This window comes from Glossina fuscipes, unplaced genomic scaffold, assembly GCF_014805625.2.
Source record: "Glossina fuscipes isolate IAEA_lab_2018 unplaced genomic scaffold, Yale_Gfus_2 27, whole genome shotgun sequence".
NCBI classification, from domain to species: Eukaryota; Metazoa; Arthropoda; class Insecta; order Diptera; family Glossinidae; genus Glossina; species Glossina fuscipes.
Genome location: NW_023998422.1, coordinates 10243408 through 10268236, shown reverse-complemented (window position 1 = coordinate 10268236; position 24829 = coordinate 10243408). Strand labels below are relative to the sequence as shown.

The window sequence follows — 24829 nt, the reverse complement described above, 5'->3', positions numbered from 1 at the left end:
TTCTTATTTGCTTCTATTGTAATAGTTCTTCAATAAAATTCAATTCATACTTCATAGCTTGAAAAGTGAGTTTGCTATCCGATTTTTTGTCTAAATGGTTCATTTCAATTGCTTGACACTGTAACCATTCGCTGTGTAAAAGCCGTTTAAATGTCGTTTGAGTTGCACTTATATGCTTTATTACTATTTTATACTTGCCTTGCATATCTTTGGAGTGATTTTTTTTTTTTTCAATAATAATAAAAAAAAAAAAAAAAATTAAAAAAAAAAAAACATTTCTATGTGTGAGTTAATCTTTTAAAAAAGAAGGGGAATGAACGAAAATTCTTAAATATATTTGATGTATTACTAGACAAGCGCTTCAACTTCCAAAAACATGTCTTTCTTTTTTATTTTCAGTTTAAAGACTTTAAAAATGATATTTGAGTAGATTTATTATGCTGTGCGTTGTCGTATTTGATGAGGTGCGTCATTACTAAACTAAATGCATTCTGTGCTGTACGTTAGTATGAGAAAAAGGGAAAGGTATAAATTTTAAATTTTTTTCATGTTAGTTTTCGTTACTTTTGTCTGTTTCATATGCTGATCTAATTTCACTGATACACATTTCAAGGCGAACGCTTTTAAATTCTATCAACCGAACTATAATAAATACTTTTAACATAGTCATTAAAATTCTGAAATTTCCCCATATAAAAAAAAAAGACTTTAAATATTAAAATATAAGAAAAATTGTACTCGTTTTCGATGCATTTTACCTGTTTTTACTAAATTTTCTTTAAATAGATATTCATGGCATTTGTTACTTAGGATAGGATGCATAGTTGACTGGTTACCTCTTAAATAAATATAATTTTCTTTTCTTTTTTTTTTTTTCTATTCTAAAATAATTGTTCGGTACATGTTCGTTGGTAAACAAATTCATAAAACAAAAACTCAACTGATAAGATTTTCAATCTAAATTTCTATTAATGTCAGGCGCGCAACATATTCATGCATACCTGTATATATATTCAAGTTTGAATTCAATGATTTCAATGAATATTTAGACATTTTCAGGTCTATACTTACTATAGAACTTATGCCGGGTCGTTAAGTGCAAGATAATTAACTGACTATTTTGAAGAAATCCATCACCTATTATCACAATAGGTTTGATGACGATGATGATGATGACGATGATGATGGATTTTGTTTGTTCTAATCAATTAGTTCTATAATTGAATTCTTATCTAACAACAATTAATAGAACGATATGAGAGAAAACTGATTTGAAGCGCTTTAAACGGACAAAACCTTAGGGGGTTTACCTACAAAGATTGACCTCGAGAATAAAAGATCTTTGAATACTACCAAGGAATGGAAAATAAAAGCAAGTCTTAAGAACGATGTTACTGAAGGAAAAACTCTCAATTCACACACTAATTACGTATGACATAAGAAACTTATTACTTAAAAAAGACGCGTAAAGGATGCCGTCACAGTTTGCTTTTTGCCTGGAAGTTGATAGCTCTAAATACAGCTGTGATCAAGTAGGTGCTTTTGGCAACTTTTTGGCCAACATGGTTCTGTGAAGTACCATCAGGGTCAGGGATGAAAATATAGAAAAATTGTCGGTATTTTTTCTAGGCTGTTTGAGTTCGTTTTACATTGTGGGCGTTCAGCTTCTTAACTTCATTTTTGCGACTAAAGCTAACGTCTTCGTTCATCATACGTGTAAGTGTTCTGCAACTTTGTAAATGGAAAAAAATTGCTAAAGCAAGGATCGGTCTTATGCTTTTTGTTTTAAAGAAACATTTACATGACGAATCGCTCAATGTATTGTAGAACTCGCCAAGTGAATCATTTGTGCCAAAAATAACGAGTCGCAAATGTTTGAAAAATTCCAAAAATTTCGGAAAAACGATAATTGGCTTATATCATCTTTTTGGTCGACTTGTGGTAGCTTCGACACCAAGAGCGTTGATAAAATCGAGGCACTAATATTGTTTGGGTACTAATGCGTTCATGTGATCAATCACTGAGAATGTTTTGTAGAATCCATTAGGCATCTAAGCAAGGGACAAGCTTGAATGTTTTTTAAAACAGGAGGTTTTTTAAAAGGAGCTCGCAAAACTATAGCACATTTGTCTCCCTTGACCTTGCAAGGCTACGAAAGTCACGAAGCAAAGTCGAAACGCTGTTTGTAGCATGTTCTTCTGATGTGCTGAATATATTGCGGAAACTCCAAGATGAATCGTATCTAACCAGATGCTGGCCTACCAAATTCGAAAATGTTCAAAGAAGTTTCCGAAGCGACAGGTTTTAAAATGTTGCGAATATGAAGTACATCTTTAAAATGAAGACATTGGTTTTCGCCCACCATAGCGCAAGTCTTGAAGAGTTGACTTAAAAGACGAACATGGACTTCAGATCGGCCCGTAATATGGCACTCATTCTCGCCTACTTTCAGCAATTATGAAAGATAGATATATCGAAAAATTCAAAATTGCTTTCGAAAATCAAATCTTATGGAAACGTCCGAAAGGAGAAACAATTCTCTTAAGTCCGCTCCTAGGATAGTAAGCATGTAGCTATGAGACCGATTACTTCAAAGAGACTTAAATTTTACACATCAAATACTTTATCACTCTCTCTCTTAACTCTTAAGCAGATACGTGACTTACGTAATCTAAAAAGAACTTGATACTCCTTATTCTGAATTCTTTGGATACTAAAATTATTCCATTTAGAAAGGCATATAATATCAATCAAATACGTAGAGCATGTTTCCTTGAAGTACTTGCAGAACGCGTCTCAATCAGGACATATAACTGCTTTAATTTCGGCTACTTTATACACACATTATGTAAGCAAAATGCAAAATAGGATTCGCTCATACGAAGGTTTAATGAAAATTTTCCCATTTACGTAAGCAAAAGCGTTTTTCATTTTTAGAAAATTCATTTCATTCGGTATTTATCATCTTACTCTCTTTGTAGAATGATATAATCTGTCCAACGACTCTCTAATAACTCGCTAACTTTCTCATACAACGGTTTGACGGAACCCTTAAAATACGCTTTACATTCCACCCTGCACTTATTATCTACTGTTGCGGTAAACCGAATTCCCATCTATGCAATTTTGCCATCGTAGTCACAGACTTGTGTTCTTGTCGCTGTTTCAATCGGTACTTTAGTCGATATTTAGTTTCTTGTAATGCGAAGTAAGATCAGGTTTTCCCTGCCCCAAATCTTGCTTTAATATCTGCCAAATGCGTTGCTTGGTCATGTTGAGAATGTCTGATGTGTCCCTAACCTAATTTCATTGATGTGCACATACACTTTCATTTTCTTCTGGCAACTTTGAAAAATCTTTCGCATTTGCAGAACAACGTTCGGTGATAGAGCACTGTAACGGTTTTGTCACTTTTCAACCTGATCAATAATAATATATATCATTGGAAGATTTTTTTTACTTTTTTTACTTTACATTTTGAAATAAATGCAAATTTTTTGCTTAGTGTTTTTGTTTTTTTTTTATTTTTTTCCTCTAAATCTATTAATAAGTTTTAGTTATCTTGTTGGTTTATTATCATAGTGCTAATTATGTGTCCACGGCTGCAAAGACTTAATATTTAAACTTTAAATGCGTGTCAAATATTTGATGAATCTGATAGATTTCCTTTTATGCGATGAGATAATTAAAAAAAAAAAAAAAATTCTTTTTGAAATTTTTTCAAAACAAAATTTTTGTAAAAAATTTTAAAGCGAAAGAAATTTCTATTAACGTTTGTCGTCATAAAACAGAACAGTTTGCACATACGTTATAAAGAATAATGATTATACGCATACATACGTGCATATATCGCTCACAATGGAACTGCGTTGAAAAGTTTCAAATGACAAATCAACACAATTCACACACATTCACGTACGTACCCTCAATCATTTATTTTATATAGCTTCTAACTGCTAAAAAATCCTACGTGTATAGCATTAAATAACATAATGATGATGATGACGATGTTACTATGGCACTATAATTATGATTATTGTTATTATGATTCTACGTTTTCGTTATAAATATTATTACTACATTTCGTTTACTTCTTTTTTTTTTTTTTTGTTTCTTCTCTTTTTGTAGATTATTCCGTTTTGCTTAACTCATTTACTTATGTATAAGCTGGTAGGTAAATGATGCATTTCCTCTTTAGTTTCTTTTTTGCACATGATTTTATCGAGTGGAATAGAAAAAACATTGCACAGAAACGGAAAACAAGTAAACCTATTAATACAAATAGAAATGGAAACTGTTACTGTGATAAAAAAAAAAAAAAAAAAAAAAAAAAAAAAAATAAAATGAAGCGAAAAGGGGTTGATTTTACTAACAAGTATTTCCTATTTTTTTATTAATTATAAAATAAAAATCAAAAGAAAGAGAAGGAGAGATCGAAAGGATATGTAAAAGAAACAAAAAAAGAAATGAAAAACAAGAAGAAGAATCATTAAAAGATGTTATTACAGTATTTACATATTTAGCTCAGCAGCGTAAAGCCATAACACTAATACAATGAAAATGGCCTTAATACAGTGTTGTTGCCCTTACTTTATATTCTGTTAAGCTAGTGAGAGAGTTTAGAGCATTACTACGGTGAAGTGTTAATAACAATAACAATAATAATAAGAACTTCCACAATGATTACAAGAGAGCCTCATATTATTCACTACACGTATTACTTAAATTAAAGTAAGAGAGTGGAAAAATAATGTAATTCTCTATTTTTAGAGAGAGAGAGAGAGAGAGAGTGAGAGCTAGAGAGATTTTAAAATGTGCTGTTAAAAGCAGAGAATAAAATGTAACAACACAGTGTTAGTATAAGTGGTTGATGATTATTTTAATTTTTTTAATTATAATCATCACATCTTATAGGCTTTTATAGCTGCACACACATAGGCATCACACACGCACGATACACAAACTTAATGTTTGCATTACATATTTGTTATTAAACTAAACTTTTTTTTTTATTTGGTTTTCTTTTTTTTTTGTTTTTTTTTTTTTCTTCATAAACAGTGCGTGTGTGTGTGTGTGTGTGTGTGTTTACCCTCTTGCTTTTAGAAGAAAAAAAAAAAAACAAAAAGCGAAAAAAAATTCTTCGTTTTAGCATAACATACATATCGGTTCGTTTAACTTCGTTTCGTTCGTTTATTTATTTATTTAATTCTTCGTCGTTACGTTAAAATGCTTGTAAGAATATATTCGACTGAGTAGAGTATGCTGTATGAGTCTAAAATGTTTTCTAAATGCTGTTAAACTCATGAATTTGTTGTATGCTGTGCGCTGTGTGTGCTGTTGTTGTGCCGGGTTGAGTGTGTTAGTTGAGAAATTGATTTCATTAGTTTTTATTTTATTTATTTGTTTTTTTTTTTCGGTTTTCGTGTTGAATTTAAAATTTTTTCGAATTGCGCGCCCTTAGTCATTGACTAAACGTGCAACAGCAAACAAGCGTGTGCGGTGTTAATGTAAAATATAGCAAATAAAGTGTCATATAAAAGAAAAAAATTATAAAAAACAAAAAAAAAAGAAAGAAAAATTAATTTTTAATTGATTTCAATTTAAATCAAGTAAATCTATGACACAAAGAGAAACCAACTGAAACATTTTATGGTGTAATGGTGTTATATACACATGGATTCGTTAAGGCATTGAATATTTATATCCTTAGTTTATAAAAATGATTTCGTTTAATTAAAACATTTTAAGCATTGCTTATATGTATTCTTCTTATTTTGTGTTGACTTTTTGTTTTTGTTTTTTTTTTTTTTGTTTTTTTTTTTTTAAAGAAAAAGTAAACAATAAAGCACAATTATAAAATGCTAATAAGTGACAAGTGACATCAATCGTTAAATTGAACATTTTTGTTAAATTTGGTGAAATTATTATTTGAAAATAATATTATTGACAAAACAAAAAAAAACTTTATAAGGATTACTTACCATCTTTTTTGGATTACTACATCTTTTCATCTATTTACAAGGATTATTTTTGCTCAACATTAACACCCAACTGCAACGACAAAATGGTAAGTAAAATATATACGTTTATTAAATAAATTTAAAAACAAATACGAAAATTGCCGTCGTTATAACGAAAAATTCTTCTTAAACAGCCTGTTAACTATTCCAAGTTTTTAAATCAAACGAATCTAATCTGGTTATGATATACAAGCAGTTATTTTCAACAAGTAAAAACATTGTAATGCGTTACAGCTATTAAGCCCTCTACCCCAACCCTATTGCTCTTCATACAACTACTTTTCAAAAAGGTGAGATATGAGAAGAAGGTCGGACCGGCAGCATTCTCGATAGCGTTCCTTCTTAATTCAAAATACGTTGGTGTACCAAATTTTGTCAAAATTCATTAAAAAGGTTAGATATAAACAGACAAGACGGACAGATGGACAGAAAAGCTTAGACCAAAAGTTAAAAAGTTACTTAGAAAGTGATTCTGAATCGACCGGTATAATAGAATGTGGCCCCATCTCAAGACCTTCTGTGCGTTACATACATCCGCACAAACTTAATATACCCTTGTACCAAACGTGGTGGGGGATGAAAGCTTAAAAAACAAAAAATTAGCAAAAGAATGATAAAAAAGAAGTCTTGCAGACGTATTAAGTCTTAAAATCGCCTTTTTTGAATAATTTCATTATATAACATAGTAATTGTTGTAACGAAAATTCTTTTTAAAAACTATATGATATTGTTTAAACAATTTCTAAACAAAAACACTTCATTCGAATTTTAACTTTGCTTTTTGTAGCCTACGCCGGTTGTTAGACACGAGTATGGCAAGTTAGTGCGAATTTGCGCAACACAAAGAAGGACTTGGGATAAACCCACCTTTTATTCTGAATCACTTGCTTAGCTTACCCGTCCGTCGGCCCGTCTTGTTTTTTTGTGTTCAATGTAAAGGCCACTATTTTTGACATATTTTGATAAAATTTGGTCCACTCACGTGTTTTGACCCGAACATGAACACTATTGACAATTGTTTCTATTACATAATTTTCCCGATCACTTCTCACAAAAAACCTTATTTTGAAAAGTCATTACATGAGTAACAGTATTAAATGAAGTAGTGTAGGTTACCTAAATCTAAACACTATAGTGTTAAAGGTTGAATTGTTTTTTACCTTTACCTTGTTGGGGCGATTATAGGAAGAAAAATTCCTTTCTAACATTGACTTGCTACTGAAAAGACGTTCTAGCTTAGATGGAAAAATATTCATTAATTGCTTCCTCACCTAAATCGAAAATCATTACTTGTTTTTATTGGGCTTTCAAGCATAACGCGAAAACCACTTGAATTTTTTTGATAAGCAAGGATAGCGTAGAACATTAAAGTAGTTTCTCGTCCTAAATGCAATCACATCCTACCAGCAGGCAGAAGCATTTTTAATCAAGAATTTCGCTTCCTGCATTACTTTAAAATAAAACATAAGCAATGAGCGCAAGTCTCAAAAGAACAGCGCTCCCTAAAGGTTAATTACCTTAGTTATCTATCTATTCTTATCAGTTCGTTGCAAATCATTAAAACAGTCAAGATATTGATTTTAGTCAAAAAAAAAAAAAAAAAAAATGTAAATTAAAGTAACAAAGAGAGTTTTCACAATAGAACCTTTTCCTCAAATTTGATTGCAACCATTTCAATTTTTTGGTTTGTTATATGCCTGGCAATGTTAGCGAGTCAATGTGTTGTAAGTAAAATGCTATGTCAATAAATTGTAATCAATGCTAACATAATTGACATTGGTTCAGCACACCCTTCATTCCTTGTGCTTTGGTGTTATTGTTACGAGATTTTTTTTAGAAACAGCATACGTTGATCGGAACTCTTTCATAAGACCTTTGCTTCGCTCATTTACGGTCACAACCATATGATCGCAAACCACGATCTAACTAAAGTTCTTGGTGCAAATGCTGTTAAGCTATACATTACTTCTGAGCAAGAGAAGATGTCATAGAAACCACAAATGGTAGACGAGTGAACACGTCCAAAAGATTTGGAAAAAAGTCACAACATAACCTTAAAATTTGTCAATTTCCAGTGTAATAGGTGTCCTTGGACGATTTTCAATTGCAATGATCGCTCATGCAGTTACTCGAAAAAAATCACTTTACTTTGGGTTTATGAACCGAAAAATGAAAAAATTCACTTTTCACTCCGCTTAATTCGAGAGTTCACAAGCCAAACAATTTTTTCATAGACTTGAAAGTAAATAATATAAAAAAAAAAATGGCTAATTAGGATAACTAGTGTGATGTCTCCGTGTTGCCATTCCGCTCCTCAAATTTGATGAAGAAAACTTTTTCATACTCAAAAGCTAATAACACAGTCGCACTTAAAGACAGAATGAAAAAGACAATTTATATAACAAGCTTCCGGAATGTATAAAATTGAACTTGACTTTGTTTTGTTAACTATTATTTAATTATTTTTTAAATAAATCAAATGAATAACTGGATTAACCTCACTGTTGTTAGACTGTATCCGTTGAAATGCATATCTGTCACTATTGTTGAGTTTATATGCATGTTCTTGAGACAAGAAAAATAAACATTTATTCTAAACCCACTTATATGCTAAAAATGCAACAATTATGCTATAAATTACAATTTCATGAAATACCTTTAAACGTTAACTAAGACGCTAAGTAATAAGTTAGAAAGCTAACTGCAAATGTCTTAAAGCGAATTTTGGATATCCTTTAACTTTAAAAGACTTTTTTGAAAATAAATCGCAATTATTTTTAATAAAAATTTACAGAGAAATTTGAAAAATATTTTTAGTAAGTTCTTTAGATCAGCTTTCGCGAAAGATTTCAAGTAAGAAGAACTAAGTAGTGCAGGAATTAATGAGACTACGCAAATTATCCAAGAGGAGAAGGGGTAAGAACATGAGAAGGTTTAGCTGGGGACACAAATCTTCACATCCTAAGACCTTCACGCTTAATATAATGAAAATTTCGATCTCCTTTTGGGTTTTTTTTTTTTTTGCCTTAGCTTTTATACACTGGTAGTAGATCGGTAAAGGCAACCGAGCTACTTTTGGATTTGGCATGCATGGCGAAATCAAAAATATATGTAAGCAATTTCAACTTTCAACCTATACCAAGCGGATGGAAAGACGGACATAGTTAATATATTTTAAAATCTGAAGCAAAGCAATAGTTATGTAGTTTGCAAGGTTTCCATTTGATTCTACAAGAAAAATTATCAAATTATTATAGCTAGATGATGTGCATAAATAGGTAGAGGAGGTGGGTAGAAAAATATTTTCGTGTTTACAATAAATTCGTGAAATTAAACAAAGATATAATTGGAATTTTCTTAGAGAAATTTTCTTAATATTTTATAATCAATGACTAATAAATAAATTTTTATTTCATTTGATTTCATTGCAATAATTAATACTATCGATCTAATAAACAACAGCAACTATTGCTACACACCCCAACTAATAAGTGGAATATGTATAAGGAGAATATACGGAACCGTTTAATTGACGTTTTTATTTTTGCTTTTCATTTATTAGTCATTGATTTAAATTAAACTAAATTTGTTTATTATTATTAAAATCGAAAAAGTACGTAAGCAGAACAGAAAAAGTTACAGAAAGAACGAGAGAGAGAGAGAGAGAGAGGGATGTTAGTCGATAAATTGCTTTAAATAGAAAAGTACTAAAAAGCAATGCTAATAAAATCTAATAAAAACAAATATGAATAATATTCATATTAGTCAGTTTCCACCTTGAAATTCCCTAAAGTTACAAAAAAAAGCTAAGCAAAGAAAACAAAAAAAAAAAAAAACAAATCTTAAAATAATTATATTTGGTATGAAATGTGATTTGTGTGCAATTTGACTTAAAAAGAATAATATGAAAAATTATAAATAAATAACACAATTTCATTAAATGATTTATTTATGTATATTCAAAAAAAAAAAAAAACAAAAAAATTATGCTTTACGAAAAACCTATCAAGAGAACATGTGCATGCATATTAAATCCTATCACATATATATAATTATATATAGATACATATATATATATATATATATATACACTTAGTATTGCAAGTAGATGTATTCGCTGGGGATTTGTGCATTGCAACTGTGTAATCATTATCCACATGTGCTGAGTTATCATATGCTTATGTGTAATCATATTAATCATATTTTTGACAAAACTTTATTAATCAGAATACAGCTACAATGGGGGTAAAAGAAAGTCCATGTGCACGTGCTTTAAAGCTTTCGAAAAAAAAATAAATAAATAAAAATATTTTTCAACCCTTGAAAATAAGTTCATCATCTACAAGTTAATCGAAAATGACTGTTTGAAGTTTTAAGAGCATCTTTAATTAATACGGATACATTTTTAATACCGTCTAGTTCAATCTATCTAATAAGCCTTCCTTTGCCTCTTAATGAAAGGGCAGACTTTATTTCAAGTTCAATCTAGTCAATAAGCCTTACTCTCTTAATGGAAGGGAGAGTTCAATTCTATGCCATTGAAATCGGAAACTGTGAGAAGCTAGGAAAGAACATTCATTTAATTACGAATTTGAACAAGTTCGTGAACATGACTCGTAGAACGTGAACGCTGTAGTGTTAAAATTTTAAAGCCAAACGCTACTCATTTCATTTCATATAACCTCAATATCATCATAATGATTAAATGATCAATTAAATCTATGTTTTAGAGAATGCTACGACATTCATGGTATATATGGTGTTGTGTTCTGACTACCCTTGCAATGTATGTTTAATCAGATATCATATATCACAACTAACTTCTTTTTGCTTTTAAATTGCTTGCTCTATTTTTGCAGCTCACTGAAATTTTTAAGGTCCATGGACATTTTAATGATTACACCCGTGTATATATGCAAAGTTTTCATTTCACTCCCATAGAGTACTTTCCGTCTGACCTGCTTCGCCAAAGACCCAAAAGAGTTAACTGCGTAAGACATTCTTTTTAGTCATGTCATCGTGTTTTCCATATATGCCACTTTATAAACTTAAGTTCTGTTCTATATACCTGACCTTATATATGAATTGGTTTGATTAATATTTACCATTACATCGATTGACTACATAGGGTTTTTGTAGTATTATTGATAGGATATACCGAGAGTTATTGCAATGGAATACAAACAGAAAGTACCAGGAAACGTATACGTATTTCTATTGTTTTGTGTAATACAAATCCTAGTTTCTACGGATGCTTGAAACATGTGTGAGATCAACGAATCTCGCGAAGAGATCGAATGTTCTGCAAAAAAAATCTCTCGTCTATCGCAGCTTCTAATAGAAATAGAAAGTTTAGCTGAGAAGCACATGTAGTCGAAAACAATGCCCAGTCTTAAGACTATGGTAAGCATTTCAATGGCTTTGTAACCCGTTCACGCCAATGCCATTTGCATAAAGATCATAGAAACCTTAAAGATCGAACCCTTTTTTTATTTTTATGTTAAAGATTTTATTATCATGTTAAAGATTTGTTATTCTGTATATTCGACAACTCGACGGTTTCGCTATTTTTCTGGAAGATATGAGCCTTGTGCCAATCGGGTTGTTAAACTAATCATATCGTGTAATCTTCTTAAAAAAAAAACCGATGAAAAGAAATAAAAAGAAAAGTGATGATTGATACGCGTAGTTGTAACAGATAATCGTACTTGTCGCGTTGGACGAGTTGTCATTCGACTGGCGATCTTTGTGGATGTCATTGCAAACACTACGACTATTTGGCTGTTAATCAATTCGTTACCTACTATAGCTAAGGCCTCATTTTTCGTTACTTCGTCCCTAATCGAATTCTTTTCTATCTTACAATTTTTTGTTTTTTTTTTTTTATAAGGGCTATCAACTCCAAATTTTCTAAACGTCGTACCGACGAGGTTTTTTTTTTCTACTTCCAGTAGATAAGAATCGCGATTGTTAAGTCAATGTACGCCAGTTGAAATTTCAGTGCGTTAGAGTCTACTTAGTCGTACCTATAGTGAATGGTCAGTTGATAAACGCACAATACTTATCACTAAGCTGCACCCATTCTATACATCTTTCTCTTCCATCACTCTTTTCTAGCCATGTTACACGTGCAGAAGACATCCTCTCAGTGATTTGTCGTATTGAGAGTATGAGAGAAAAAACATTTGCTCCAGAGATGCCCAAACTTTTTGTCTCTGGGATCACGTTAAGTCATTGGTTTATTTCAATGGACCACAAACCAAATTTCGTTAACCTTAAAATCAATATTAATTGTGTTACTCGTGCAGAAAGTGCTTATGTCACATAGAAAGTTGTATTCAACAAGCGAGTTTTTAAAAAAATCCAATTTGTTTGAAGTAAAAATGCCGTACTACAGTATATAAAATAAATATTAGGGTTCATAATGCTACCTTACACCATTTTGCCTTTATTTTACACTTAAAAAATAATTGTACAACTGAAAATCGTACAACGAGAGCGAGCAAGAGTGTACTGGAAAAAGCTTTGAAACAAAAAGCTGAACACTATGCTGAGAAAATCAAGTCCAAACATAGAGGACCTAAATCATCGGAGAACTGTTTCAAGTTGCTTTCTCCTTGGCTTCTTAGTATTTTTCTTACGCCGCTTATGGTACAAGGATATATTAAGTTTGCGCGGATGCGTGCCTGGAAGAATTTGAGATAGACACGGCTTGTTTGTCTATCTGTCCGTCCGTCATGTATGCAACCTATAGGTTGCAATTTACGAAATACTTTGATGAGGTTTGGTATACCGACATATTTTCATCCAAGCACGGACACTATTGGAAATGGTTAAGCTCGGAGCGGTTTTCGCCTTCCCATGCAAAGGCTTATTTTGTAAGGTCGATACATGAATTAGTAGTATATTAAAGAAAGTCAGATAGGGTATTTAATGGTGGGCCACGTTCCATTATAGTATTTTCACTTGATTTTTTTATACTTATTACCAACCTATTGGCTGACTGAGTGACCCAAAAAGTGGCTGATTATTCATAAAAACTCATAAAAAATCCAAAACCTTTCCGCTCGATATACATTATGCGCATATAAACCTAAATATTCTTGGTTATACATACGTACATGATTATAAAGAAGAAATAAAAAAATGTTCAATTTCTCCTCTCCAAGTGCCGAGTAAGTCTGCATGCAGCGAGGTAGGAACTTATAGTAAATTTTCATACATATTGTAAATGATTTATTTTTTAGAACAATCTTTGCGTTTCGATTTATTTATTTTTTATTTATTTTTTTTTTTTGAGATTGTTTTTATTTCGTTTTTTTTTTTCGTTTCTATATGTGTTCGATAATTAATTATGATTTAATGCGCTATTTTTAATTGAAAATGCATTTATGCCAAAAATAATAACAACAACAAAAACAATAATCATTTAGAATAATGAACGGTATTAGACGATTTATTAAAAGGAAAACCGTATAAAGCAAGAGATGCACGTAGAGTAAGCAATGAATGTATCTATAAAGTGTCTCTGAGTGCTTGTGTTTTTCTCCTTTTTTTTATTTATTTATTTTTTTTTTTTTTTGTTGTGATTACGAAAATCCCATTTGCTTAAGATTTTACGATGTAATTCATTTCGCTTTGGGCTTTCGTTAAATTTTTGCTTTGATTTCTTTTTTTTTTTTTTTGCTTCTTTCGCTTGTTTTAAAAGCGATCTCATATGCTTAAGATACAATTAAACAGATGCAAAGATATATTTAATAAAATTATTTATCAAGTATTCGAATTGTACCAATTCATAAAGATTCATATACATGCTCACAAAAAACACACATACATATATATATATATATATATATATATATATATATATATATAACATGAACGTATGTATGCCTATAAAAACAGACCCACACACACGGACACAAAAGCATAATATAATATTTGTATCCCTCATATTCATTAATGACTGTGTGCTGGTCGTTCTGCTTTGCTGTATCATCATCGGCAAGAGCTGCAACACACAGCAGCAATCACAACACACCACTTTGAATAGCATTTTCATCTATCTTCTTAGTCTTCTTTTCGTCATTATCATCATCATCATCATGCTAATGTAATAATTTTAATATTAATCGTAAACCAAAACGCTACAAAGGAAATTTCGTTAGAAAAGTTTTTTATTTTTTTTTTTTTTTCTTTTATTTTCTTTTTTTATGAATTGAATTTGATTTGCTTCATATTGCATAAAATAAAATCTATAAATTCTAAGAAAGGAACTCTCTTATGCTTTACTTTGTGTTAGGAGTCTTTACGAAAAATGAATTCATTATCTACGAATAGCAGAAGAAGAGTAGATAGATGTGAATTTCCATAAGAACAAATTGTTGTCAAATACGAATTCGATGTCTATTTCGAAAAGTAGTAAATGATGTAAGCAAACTCTCATGTTATTTCCACTCGGATGGATTCAAATATTTATTGTATACGTATCATAATAATAACTGTACTTTTAATAAAAGTCACAATATTCGCAACTTGAAAGCGAATCTCTTTCAAACTGATTGGACAAAATATTCCCTTACATCATTTACTTCATAGCAGGGTTTCTAAATTTGCAATAACTGCCTTCTATACGCGACGCAAGAAAGGTAATTAAATCTGCATTGCATTAATTTTTTTATGAATGGCTGCCCATTCGGTGAAGGCGAGAAAGAAGTAGAAAAATCTATAAGGAATAGTCCCGGCCCAATGAGTGACGGCGCAGTCGGTAAAAGCGGAAGACACTCATTGCTGCACATGAACATCGACTTTGCGGTCGCTTTCCCTTGTCTACTTCGTTATATGACAAACCCGTAGCAAATAGAAGAGATTCATAAAATAATTTGCAAAATTTGTCATGGGAACCAATCCTATAACATTATGAATGGAATGGACCTAGCGAACCATTTTATTCAATTTCATTTCGTTTATTTAATATGCACGTATGGAACCTTAAAACTTTCGAGGCCGGTAAAGGTAAGATTGAGCACGCACTGTGTAGTCATTGTCGTTATATGCTTTCCAATTATGATACAGGGTCTACTGTCATAAGATTCTGAACAACTTAAAATAGACCCAACTCTTATGTGTGTGTATGTGCGCTACTGTATTTCATTCGCAAACCGAATTCTTGGTCTCTGCATTACGATAATGCGTCTCTTCTGATCTAACCGATTACTCGAGGATTGTTTATCAGAAACTCATCGCGTATTGTTAAGCGTCCACCACATTCAGCTTGATTTAGTTTTGTGCGACACTTCTTATTATTCGCAAAATGCAAAACCCGGCTCTGCGACCTATGTTTTGACTCGATTGAAGAAATAAAGACAAGATCTTATTAACTAGTGAAGATATTGACGTGAAATTTAGTTGATCCAAATGCTACGAATGCTTGAAAAAACATACTACTTCTTGAGCCAAGCCTGAGCGTTTCAAATGAAAAAACTTTCACAAGTTTTTTTTTTTTTTTTTGATCATAGCGATATCATAGATGTTCTTAAAATAAAAAAAAGAACGAATTTTCAGAAATTTTTATTTATAATTTACCGCTTAAAGACGTAATATCGATCTGAAGTTTACTACATATTTTATCGGGTTCACTGAAATATTCACTACCACCGCATATAAATTTGCGATTAACGCGATAGGTATCCAAGATTCGTCTCAATGGATGCAGCATTTTCTTTCTCGTCTCGCATGCCATAGTATTTGCATATATTTACATGCCTATATATATATATAAATATATATATATATATATGCAGATACATGCCCACTTGCTTACAAACTACACAAACCAATTGCAATGTAATTGAATTTAGAATTCAATTGATACTCTGACTCTTTGATTCTTTACCGTTATATGAGTGCCTATCTATGTATAAATGGAATAAACAAAAATTTTAATAAATTATAACGATATTGAATTTCGTATAATTTGTATATCATATAATAAACAGTAAAATTTTTACTTGTACGTGTGTGAGTATTATATTTATCGTACTATTGCTAGCTATTGCTTGTCAGCTAACCCAATACATGGTCAAGTAATCAATTAAATTATTGCTAGTATTGAATTAGTTTAACTTGGATATTATTCTAATATAATAAAATGGCGGAGCGAAAATGAATCGAATTACAATGAAACTCTAATAATAAAACAATTTATATAATAAGAATTGATTAAGTCTTAAAGCAAAACAATAAATACCCAGAAATGAATCGTTTGCTATCAAATATTTTTCACTTAAAAATCATATTTCAACTTAAAGAGGACTGCTTTCAATACCCCTCATCAGTTAATTGCGAAGGGTGGAATGAATAATGCGGCAGTGCATTTAAGACATTGCATTTACTATGAGCTCCAAAAAAGTAGCAAAGCTCCGGTTACACACAAAAAACTAATGTGAAATTGTAAATATGTGCAGCTGCCGCAGATGGTTTGTCATGTTTCGTCCGTACAGCTTTCACTCTCAAAGAAAATCGTCGATCAGGGTGATAATTATATTTTGTGACCTCCCTCCCACTTTGCAATTGCTAAGGTAGTTGGCATCCATAATTCGATTGCTACGGAACGTATCAAATATCTGCAAAATTCAAATGTTTCATATAATATATGACAGACTTTTTCCGCCAATCTAAATAATCGGAAAATCGAGAGGTAATTTTGTTTGTCTGTTCTTGTAAACAGGATTGCATCATAATTTCAATGTACTTGATATTTTTGATTAACTTCACTTCTCTTTTTGCCTGTGCTGTAGATTATAGAAAATACCCGAAAGCACTGAAATTACTATTAGTGTAAACATACTACTAATCTAGGTATATATATATATATATATATAGCAAACAATTGGTGGCTACCTTCGAAATTTTACAAATGGTGCATTGGACAATATACCACATGCGGAGTCTGTTCAATTTTGAAGTGTTTAGAAGTGTTTTACAAGGCGACACTTGTCCCACTCTAGTACTTTTGCTTATTATACCCAATACTACGAGTGGTGTTAAGTTTGTACAGATGTATGCAACAACTAGAAGGACTTGCGATAGACCTTCTTTTTATTATACCGATCGAGTCAGAGTCACTTTCTAAATCGATCTAAATTTGCCTATCCACCTGTACATCCTGTTCTCGTCAACGTAAAGCTCGCAATTTTAAAGATATTTCGATTAAATTTCTACCCCGACATGTTTTGGTTCAGCGACGAACGCTATTGAAAATAGGTCGTGGCGGATCACTTTGTCGTTCTATGAGCAACTTTATTGAACTAAGTAACGGAGGGTACTTAATGGTAGCTCAAGCCCCACGGTAGGACCTTTTTTTGTTATTAGCTTGCTTACTTATTTTTTTTTTTTTTTTTATATTGGCCAACCAGCATATCAAATTTCTTAAAAAAATTGGTCGTTTTCATTTTTGTCTATTAATTTAATTAATGGCAACCGCTAGCAAGCAATAGGTCTCGGTGAAGTAATAAAAATAAAAAAAATGCATGAATAAAATTATTTTTGAACACTTTTTGAAATATAAATTAATTGAGAAAAAACATAATTCTCTCCTCTGAAATCGATTACAGTTAAGAAAACGGAGAGCTTAAAATTGTTGATTTTAGTTACGAAAACATTTAGACAAAACCTTTTTCAAATATTAAAGATGTTTAGAAAAATGATTTTATATCATTCGCTAATCAGTCCTAAAAGTATTGCTTGTAAAAGGAAAAGCTTGTCGCTTACAGGCTAGTCAGCTTTAGCTTAATAAATGACAATCTATGTAAGTCGTGTCAAATCGAACTTCAATTGACAGTCAATGGTTGATAGTCTAACAGAAAATTAAAAGGTTTTGGTTTTTTTTAAAAGCCGACATAAGAAACGGCTCCAGGGAATTTTATGTCGAAAGAGGCAAAAGGCTAGATTAGCTCTGATAATATGTAATTAAAACCAGTCGATGAAGATGTGATAAACCGCTTCCGGTTTCGTTTTGAAATTAATATGTTTTCACTCAAAAAAATCAATCGAAGAAGTTTTCTCCATCCACGCCACGTGCCAAATGGGCCGAAAAAAATCAATCAATTAAATTCTCACCAAGCAATCTGTTGCGGATTCCAATGTTCTGAAGTTTAGTTCCCTTTCGTAAATATGATCTATCACCCGGTCATCAACAGAGCCGGAAGTCTTTCCAACAACCGTCGAATGCGCAATTCCTAAATGGGTTATCATGTTTTATTGTACCGATACTCTCTACACAGCACTAAATACTGCCTCCATATCTTCTTGATTGAAGTTTTTCAAAAATAACCCTTTCAAAAGTGGTTTTGTCAGGTATCTCGAAAATTTTACAAAGCAGATTACAGTCCTTTTGGAAATTGAGGGGGAGCCGGCACATATTGGCACAAGTGGCATTCCATATAAGGCTTGGTTGATAGTATGACATTTTCCAAAGTTTAGTATTTTTAAAAAACTTTTATTTATAGTGTGTATGAGAGAACTAGCGATACGAAAGAAGTAACTTACCATGTACTCTCACATTCCACCTGACTATGCCCATAAAAATTTTATAGATCTTACTTTTTCAAAATATTTTATTTTGCAAATTGAAAGGAGAAATTTTAATACTCTTCATCAACAATTGTTTCAATCTTCGAAAAGATTTACAAATAACTTTTTTTGTTTCGATATCCCTCGTTACCCACGAGGAAGATTGTTGATCGCATTTAGAAGCTCAGAACGATTAACCAGTTTATAAGTGTCTAGAAAATTATTCGAAGACAAAGGTTGAGCTTTATTTAATTCCCCTGGCATGGTATCCGCACGATGAGCTAAAGAAATTTAAACAACATGTGTATAACTATCATACTGTTACAGTGCAATATTACTCGCAGACGAAGTTTCATCCATATTTATATGCTCTGCTGTAGCATCGACAGCCTGATAGCAAAGGCACACAATAATCCAAAGAAATAGGACATTTTTCAATAATTTATTGAACATATTTCTCTTGAACAATACAAATAACTGATGATAAAGAAAGAAATGCTTTCACTGAAAAGACTCGAAGGAAACTGATAATTCCGAGGAGAAATTTCCATATTATATATAGGATTGTTTTGATAATTAATGGATATTAAAAGATTTCCATCTAATCTATTTGACAGATAGCAAGTAAGAAAGTTGTATTCGGCCAAGGTCGAATCTGTTATACCCCACCACCGTTCATTTTATTATACCTGCGCTAGCTTTATCCGTATCCGTATCCGCTCTTACCTTAAGTTAGAATCAAATTGATTATATTATTACTAGGCCAGTAGTGAAGAGCTTTACAAAGGGTTTCCATGAATTCCTTTACATACAATATACATTTGTTCACACTGGCCGTGGTGGTTTGGTTTTTTTTTTGGGATAGGAAATTTGTACAATGGTATTACGACTCTAGTGAATAGAAAAAGTATAGAGTCTCTGGGGAAGAACGTCTTGCGAAATACCTTGCAATGGAGGACATGATTTCGAATTGACGTAAAGAACGGATTCGTAACTCCTAAAGTTTTTCGGAGGTTTTATCGTACCTGCACTCTACACACTGCACTGCATACTATCCAATCTATCTCCCCCTACTTAGCTTGTCTGAAGCTTCAGAATAACTCTTCCAAAAGGTTTTTATGAAGTGCGGGCAAAACTTTCGTTAACAGCACGAAATATCTAAGAGCTTAATATATTGTCGGCATTTTTAATTAGCAATGGCATAGAGATTTGTCATCATCGCTAGCAACAATACTTTAATTTATATAAAACAACAAAACAAATATGTCATGTTTTTGAATTATGAACTCAGAACCGATGCGTTGTGACCCAAGGGCGGGCACTATTAAAAATTGGAATTATTCGAGTTGGATTATTTTTCGATCATTTCCTTAGGACCTTACTTTGAAAATTCGTTATATGCATAACTGTAGGGTGGTGTGGAGCATAGTCTTTTAACATGTTTTTGATTAAATGAATCGTCCGAAAAGTTCATTTAACTGTACTCAGCATCATTTTATAACAAAGGAAAGATAAAAGACCCAAATATGTTATATAAACATAGAACAATATACTTAAGTAAAGCAATTAAGAAAATTAGTAGGGGATTCTAACAATAAACTTTTAATTCCCATTTATATGATATTTGGTCGCAATATAAGGGGAAGGTCATTCAACTTGAAATATCTCATACATAAATCGTATAACATTTTAAACTTAAACTTAAAAAGTGCTTTTGTGACACTATCCGTTCCACTAGCTGATTGAGATGCGAGATTAAGGTTCACTTTCTGGATCGATCTAAGCTTGACTACTCGTTTATCGGTCTGTGCATCCGCACATTTATATATATGTATATATATATATATATCTATATATATGCGCGTTGGAATATTTCTCAAAAGAATAAATTTCAATAGCGATTATTACACAAATTATTATTAATTATAACCCTCACAAGTTCTACAAAGGAACCCAGCCTTAATTATAGCAATTAATTGTTGTTTAACCCTCTCTGATGAACTTTAAAAACTCGTTCAACACTTCTAATCTTTTTACTCTTTTTTTGTTTTTTTTCTCTTTTCCCTCTTTTTTTGAACATAACAAAGAAAGTATAAAGGAAAGTATTTTATATTTGTTATTATGTATGTAACAGTCATATTTAGACTTCAGAAAGACTTTGGCAAATATTCTTTCGTAATGCAAAGCCTCACTTGCGTCGATCATTTTGTTTGGAGATAGGGAACTTTTATGAATATGATAAAAAATTATTTCACTGTAAGTGTTACCCAACATTCGTTATATATTTCGCCCACTCGTCTGACAATATATGAATGTGACGCCAAAGAAAAGTTGATCATTTGAGGCAAACCAGTCATGGAACCATTTTTATACATTGTCGTAAGAAATGAACCGCTGCTCAGGAAGTGCGTCGATGCAAGTAATCAGGCGGAGATAAGCTAGTTAAATAAGCCGCATTGTCTAGCGCTTCCTAATTAAATGCATTCGAAACATTTCATAAGGTAACCACCTTGTGATGCTCCTTTTGCTATTGAAGTCGTTTTTTCCAGCAGCGAACCGTTGAAATAGCTTGAGTGTTGTTAGTAGCGTTGTCTTTCGACAGAGTTTAACAGTTAGTATCAGACCTAAGTCTTCCGTTTCCAACAAACGTAGACTATCGTCGTCTCCCTATAGCACTTCAATTTTGCGATAGCTCTGGTTGGTACACCTGTCCCTGCCCATGAATCTTTGCGAGGATTCTCAAAATGCGTGTTATTTGACGCGAAACTCGACGTCTTTGTTATTCGACATGCGTTGGTAATACGGTATAGTTATTGTTACCAGGTGTCGAAGCGATAAAAAGAAAAACAACTGCAAAGGTTTGAGCAAATTCCGGTTTTATATTTACATACCTAATACTGCAAGTCACTGGGAAGTGACATCTTATTGACTTGTCTCATTGCCTCACCTTTTATTCTATGAACTTCTTTTTAACTAGCGGTAAGTAAGAAGAGATTTTTAAGGTCAAGCTGTTTGTAATACTTGGAAATAGACAGAAAAGCTCCTGTAAATGAATGTTAAGTTGATATTGCCTTCGTTACCTATTTCGTTCATCGTTTCATCGCTTTGTTTCTCTATCTTTGTTAACTATCTCTTCATTTTCCATCTATCATTGTTATCTATCTTCCAGCTTTCGTCGGTTTGTCTGTCTACCTGTCCCTCCTTCTTGTAAAAATCAAAAAGTGGTTCCTGGAGGTTTATTTAGTGCAAGGTTAAAAACAAATGCTGTCTGCTCACAAGAGCTGGCTCGAACTAAGAGAATGCCAAAAATTTCAATATACTTTCATCGCAAAAGCAGTCTACATATATGTAATGGAGAATGGTTCCAATCGGTCCTGTGCAATAAGAAAAAAACTCTAACCTTGTACATATAGTAAAGAATTCTTGAGAAACTGAAAATCTGAGTATATTTTTTATGGTATCATTTTAGCAAATTGAAATTGAAAAAGGTTCTTAATAATGGAGGATAAAATTCTGTTCTTTAGTTATTTTAGGCGGCTCCAGGAGTAAACTGAGCTTTGCCTTTCTATCTCGGTAAAAAGACTTGGGAGAAGGCTGCCAAGGAACCACACTGTTCAAGAAAATATTTAGAGAAAGTCTATCTATATGTTTTATGGAATCATATGTGCAAGCATTACAAACATATTGCGTAGATTGGCATAACTACATACCCATAGTATATCTGTACTAGCGAAGTATCGCAAGGGCTTCGGTGTAAACCGAATGTAAGCACATTTTAACCTAATTTAAACTATAAATTAACCAATATTATCAGCATCAGTTAAAAGTTGAAAATTCTATATATATGTACAGACATAAAATACATCTAATTGAACATTTATGTAAGTACTTGTACAAAAGTGCCGTTAAAAAATTTGTTACAAAATTTGTTTAACTTTCATTGCCTCAAAAGTTTGTAAGGAAAACAATAAAGAACGAAAACGTATCCAAAATGCGGGTCATTCTACACGCATTATATACATACGACATATATATATATATATATATATATGTATATGATGTATACATATAAGCGTCTAACATCAACTCGATTTTGTTGTGGCGGTGTTGATTTACAAAACTTATAAAGTAACCCATAACACATACTACAACAACCGAACAAAGGCGTTAACCATTAAGCTACTGTTGAATATACCTAAAAGCCACAGACTTTTTTGAAAAATAAAAAAATAAAAAAAAAACGATAAAAACTACGGCACACACACACACATACACACATCCGAAAACATTAAAGAAAATTCCTACAGCATTCGCGTACATACGCGCCGTACGTGCAGCAAGCAGATATAAGCAATTTTAAGCAATGCCTGTATGCGTACATTATGAGAAATTTATTTTTATGTACATATGTACGTAAACGTATTTTTTATAGGGGGAAGAATAAGAGGGAACAAATGTGTCATTAATTTATTGGTTTGCATCATGCCAGTCAATTAAGAGCCAATCGCAAAGTAAGTCACAAATATTTTATAAAAATATTCTGATATTATATGCGTTTATAATGAAATTTTCATTTCTCTCATTCCTTTTCTTAAACATGAAGAGGAAAGCAGGAGATCATGTTGTCAGGTTGTCATTACAACTCTATGCTTAAATGTTCTACCCTTCAATCTTAGAAACCACAAAAGAATGATACATTGATTTTTTTCTTTATAGAATGCTTAGAACGTCTCCTCAGTGGAGTTGTAGTAAAAAGATTTGCGAACCGAAAAGATTTGTAGCCCAGTACATCCCCACATAAACTGGGGGAAAAAAAAAGTTTTGTTTTACAAAATTCCACTTTAGTCATCAACATAATCTTCTGTAAGAATTACATAATCAATAGAACGGTTCTCTAACATTTCGGTACCTAATAAGCTTGAGTTTCCACAAAGAACTCATCCTTTGATTTAACTCTTATCTCCTCGAACATCAGTTTGCAATTTGCCAACAGATAATTGCATAGAGAGTACAAATCATGGCCTGGTGCCTGCCTGTTTTTGTTCCACTGTAAGAGCAGTCTCCTTAGGGCCTACAATTTCGCTAAATATGCGACATCTTGATTCGACAGTCATTTAGCGGTATTTGGTGAACTTGATCGATGCTTTCGTTAATGATTACAATGCTTGGCCTTTCTGAGCTGATTTGAACCTTTCAATTCCGTTACGCAAAGCTTCATTGCGGGGTACAACATGTCTTAATTTCCTTTTTTTCTTTAATGTCTTTCAAGAACAATTACTCAATGAGAGCCCAACGGCGACTATTTTCCCTTTTTCCCAAACACACTTTTGGGACTTATTCAAGCAATTATTGCTCGCACTAAACAGCTAAGATTTTGTTGAGAACTTATTAACGGATGCGCCAACATATTCTCTAAGAAGTGCGGCTATCTTTATTTTTCAGGCATTCTACACGCACCATATAGGGATGACGCTCATAAAAAATGAGTTTCAAATTTCGAATATACTGGAGACGGGAATCATTCAATTTCAGTTACTTCAAAAACGCTGAAAGGAGAAAATAACACATTTTTCCAACTTCATTACCATTGGCAACATATGGCAGAAAGGTTTAGTATAACGTACCGGCAGGAAGGTCTAATAGAAAATGTTTTCAGGTCACAAACTGGACGCACACAAAAACATATATGACGTTGCCAATGACTTGAACTGATCAAGGGCCCCATTTTTGTCAAAGACGAGATCCCAATATAAAGAGAAGATGACGAGATTGGATGAGTTTCGTTTTATACATGAAATCTTCCTTTTAATCGGGTTGCTTTTCTAATGATTTAGAAAGCAATGCTTTTGAAGTCGATTATCTTCAAATTCCAGAGGTACACTTATATATATTCTATGACGGCTCTGAGATCAATACTTTTGAGAATGCCAAAGGGAACGACCAATGCAATATATCTTCGTCAATGTTGGACGTTTCAGATGCTCCCTATTGTTTAAAATCGATACAAAGTTGAAACTGTCAATCGCCTCGTCACAGAACCTTAGCAGAGATGTGCGGCACAATTATTTGTATTCGCTAACGAAGAGCGTAATAATCGTTTTTTTAAACACTCAAAAGGGAAAGAAAATCATAAGTAATTTTTCTAGTCCAACCCACCTAACCTATCAATCAATCAAGTCGTTGAAACAATTGCTTGCAAACTTGCAAGCAAACAAGCTGCTTAAACTGCGTACGAG

At 32.2% G+C, this 24829-nt stretch overlaps 1 protein-coding gene across 2 annotated transcripts in view; it reads left to right on the top strand.

The window, feature by feature from the left end:
• Positions 1-5825: 5825 nt before the first annotated feature.
• Positions 5826-24829, top strand: part of LOC119635662 — a 62748-nt gene continuing 43744 nt past the window's right edge. For both annotated transcript variants that reach the window (XM_038030584.1, XM_038030583.1), the window contains exon 1: positions 5826-6067. In XM_038030584.1, the coding sequence (XP_037886512.1) occupies positions 6065-6067 (3 nt within the window). In that variant the 5' untranslated portion in view covers positions 5826-6064. The remainder of the gene's footprint in view (positions 6068-24829) is intronic.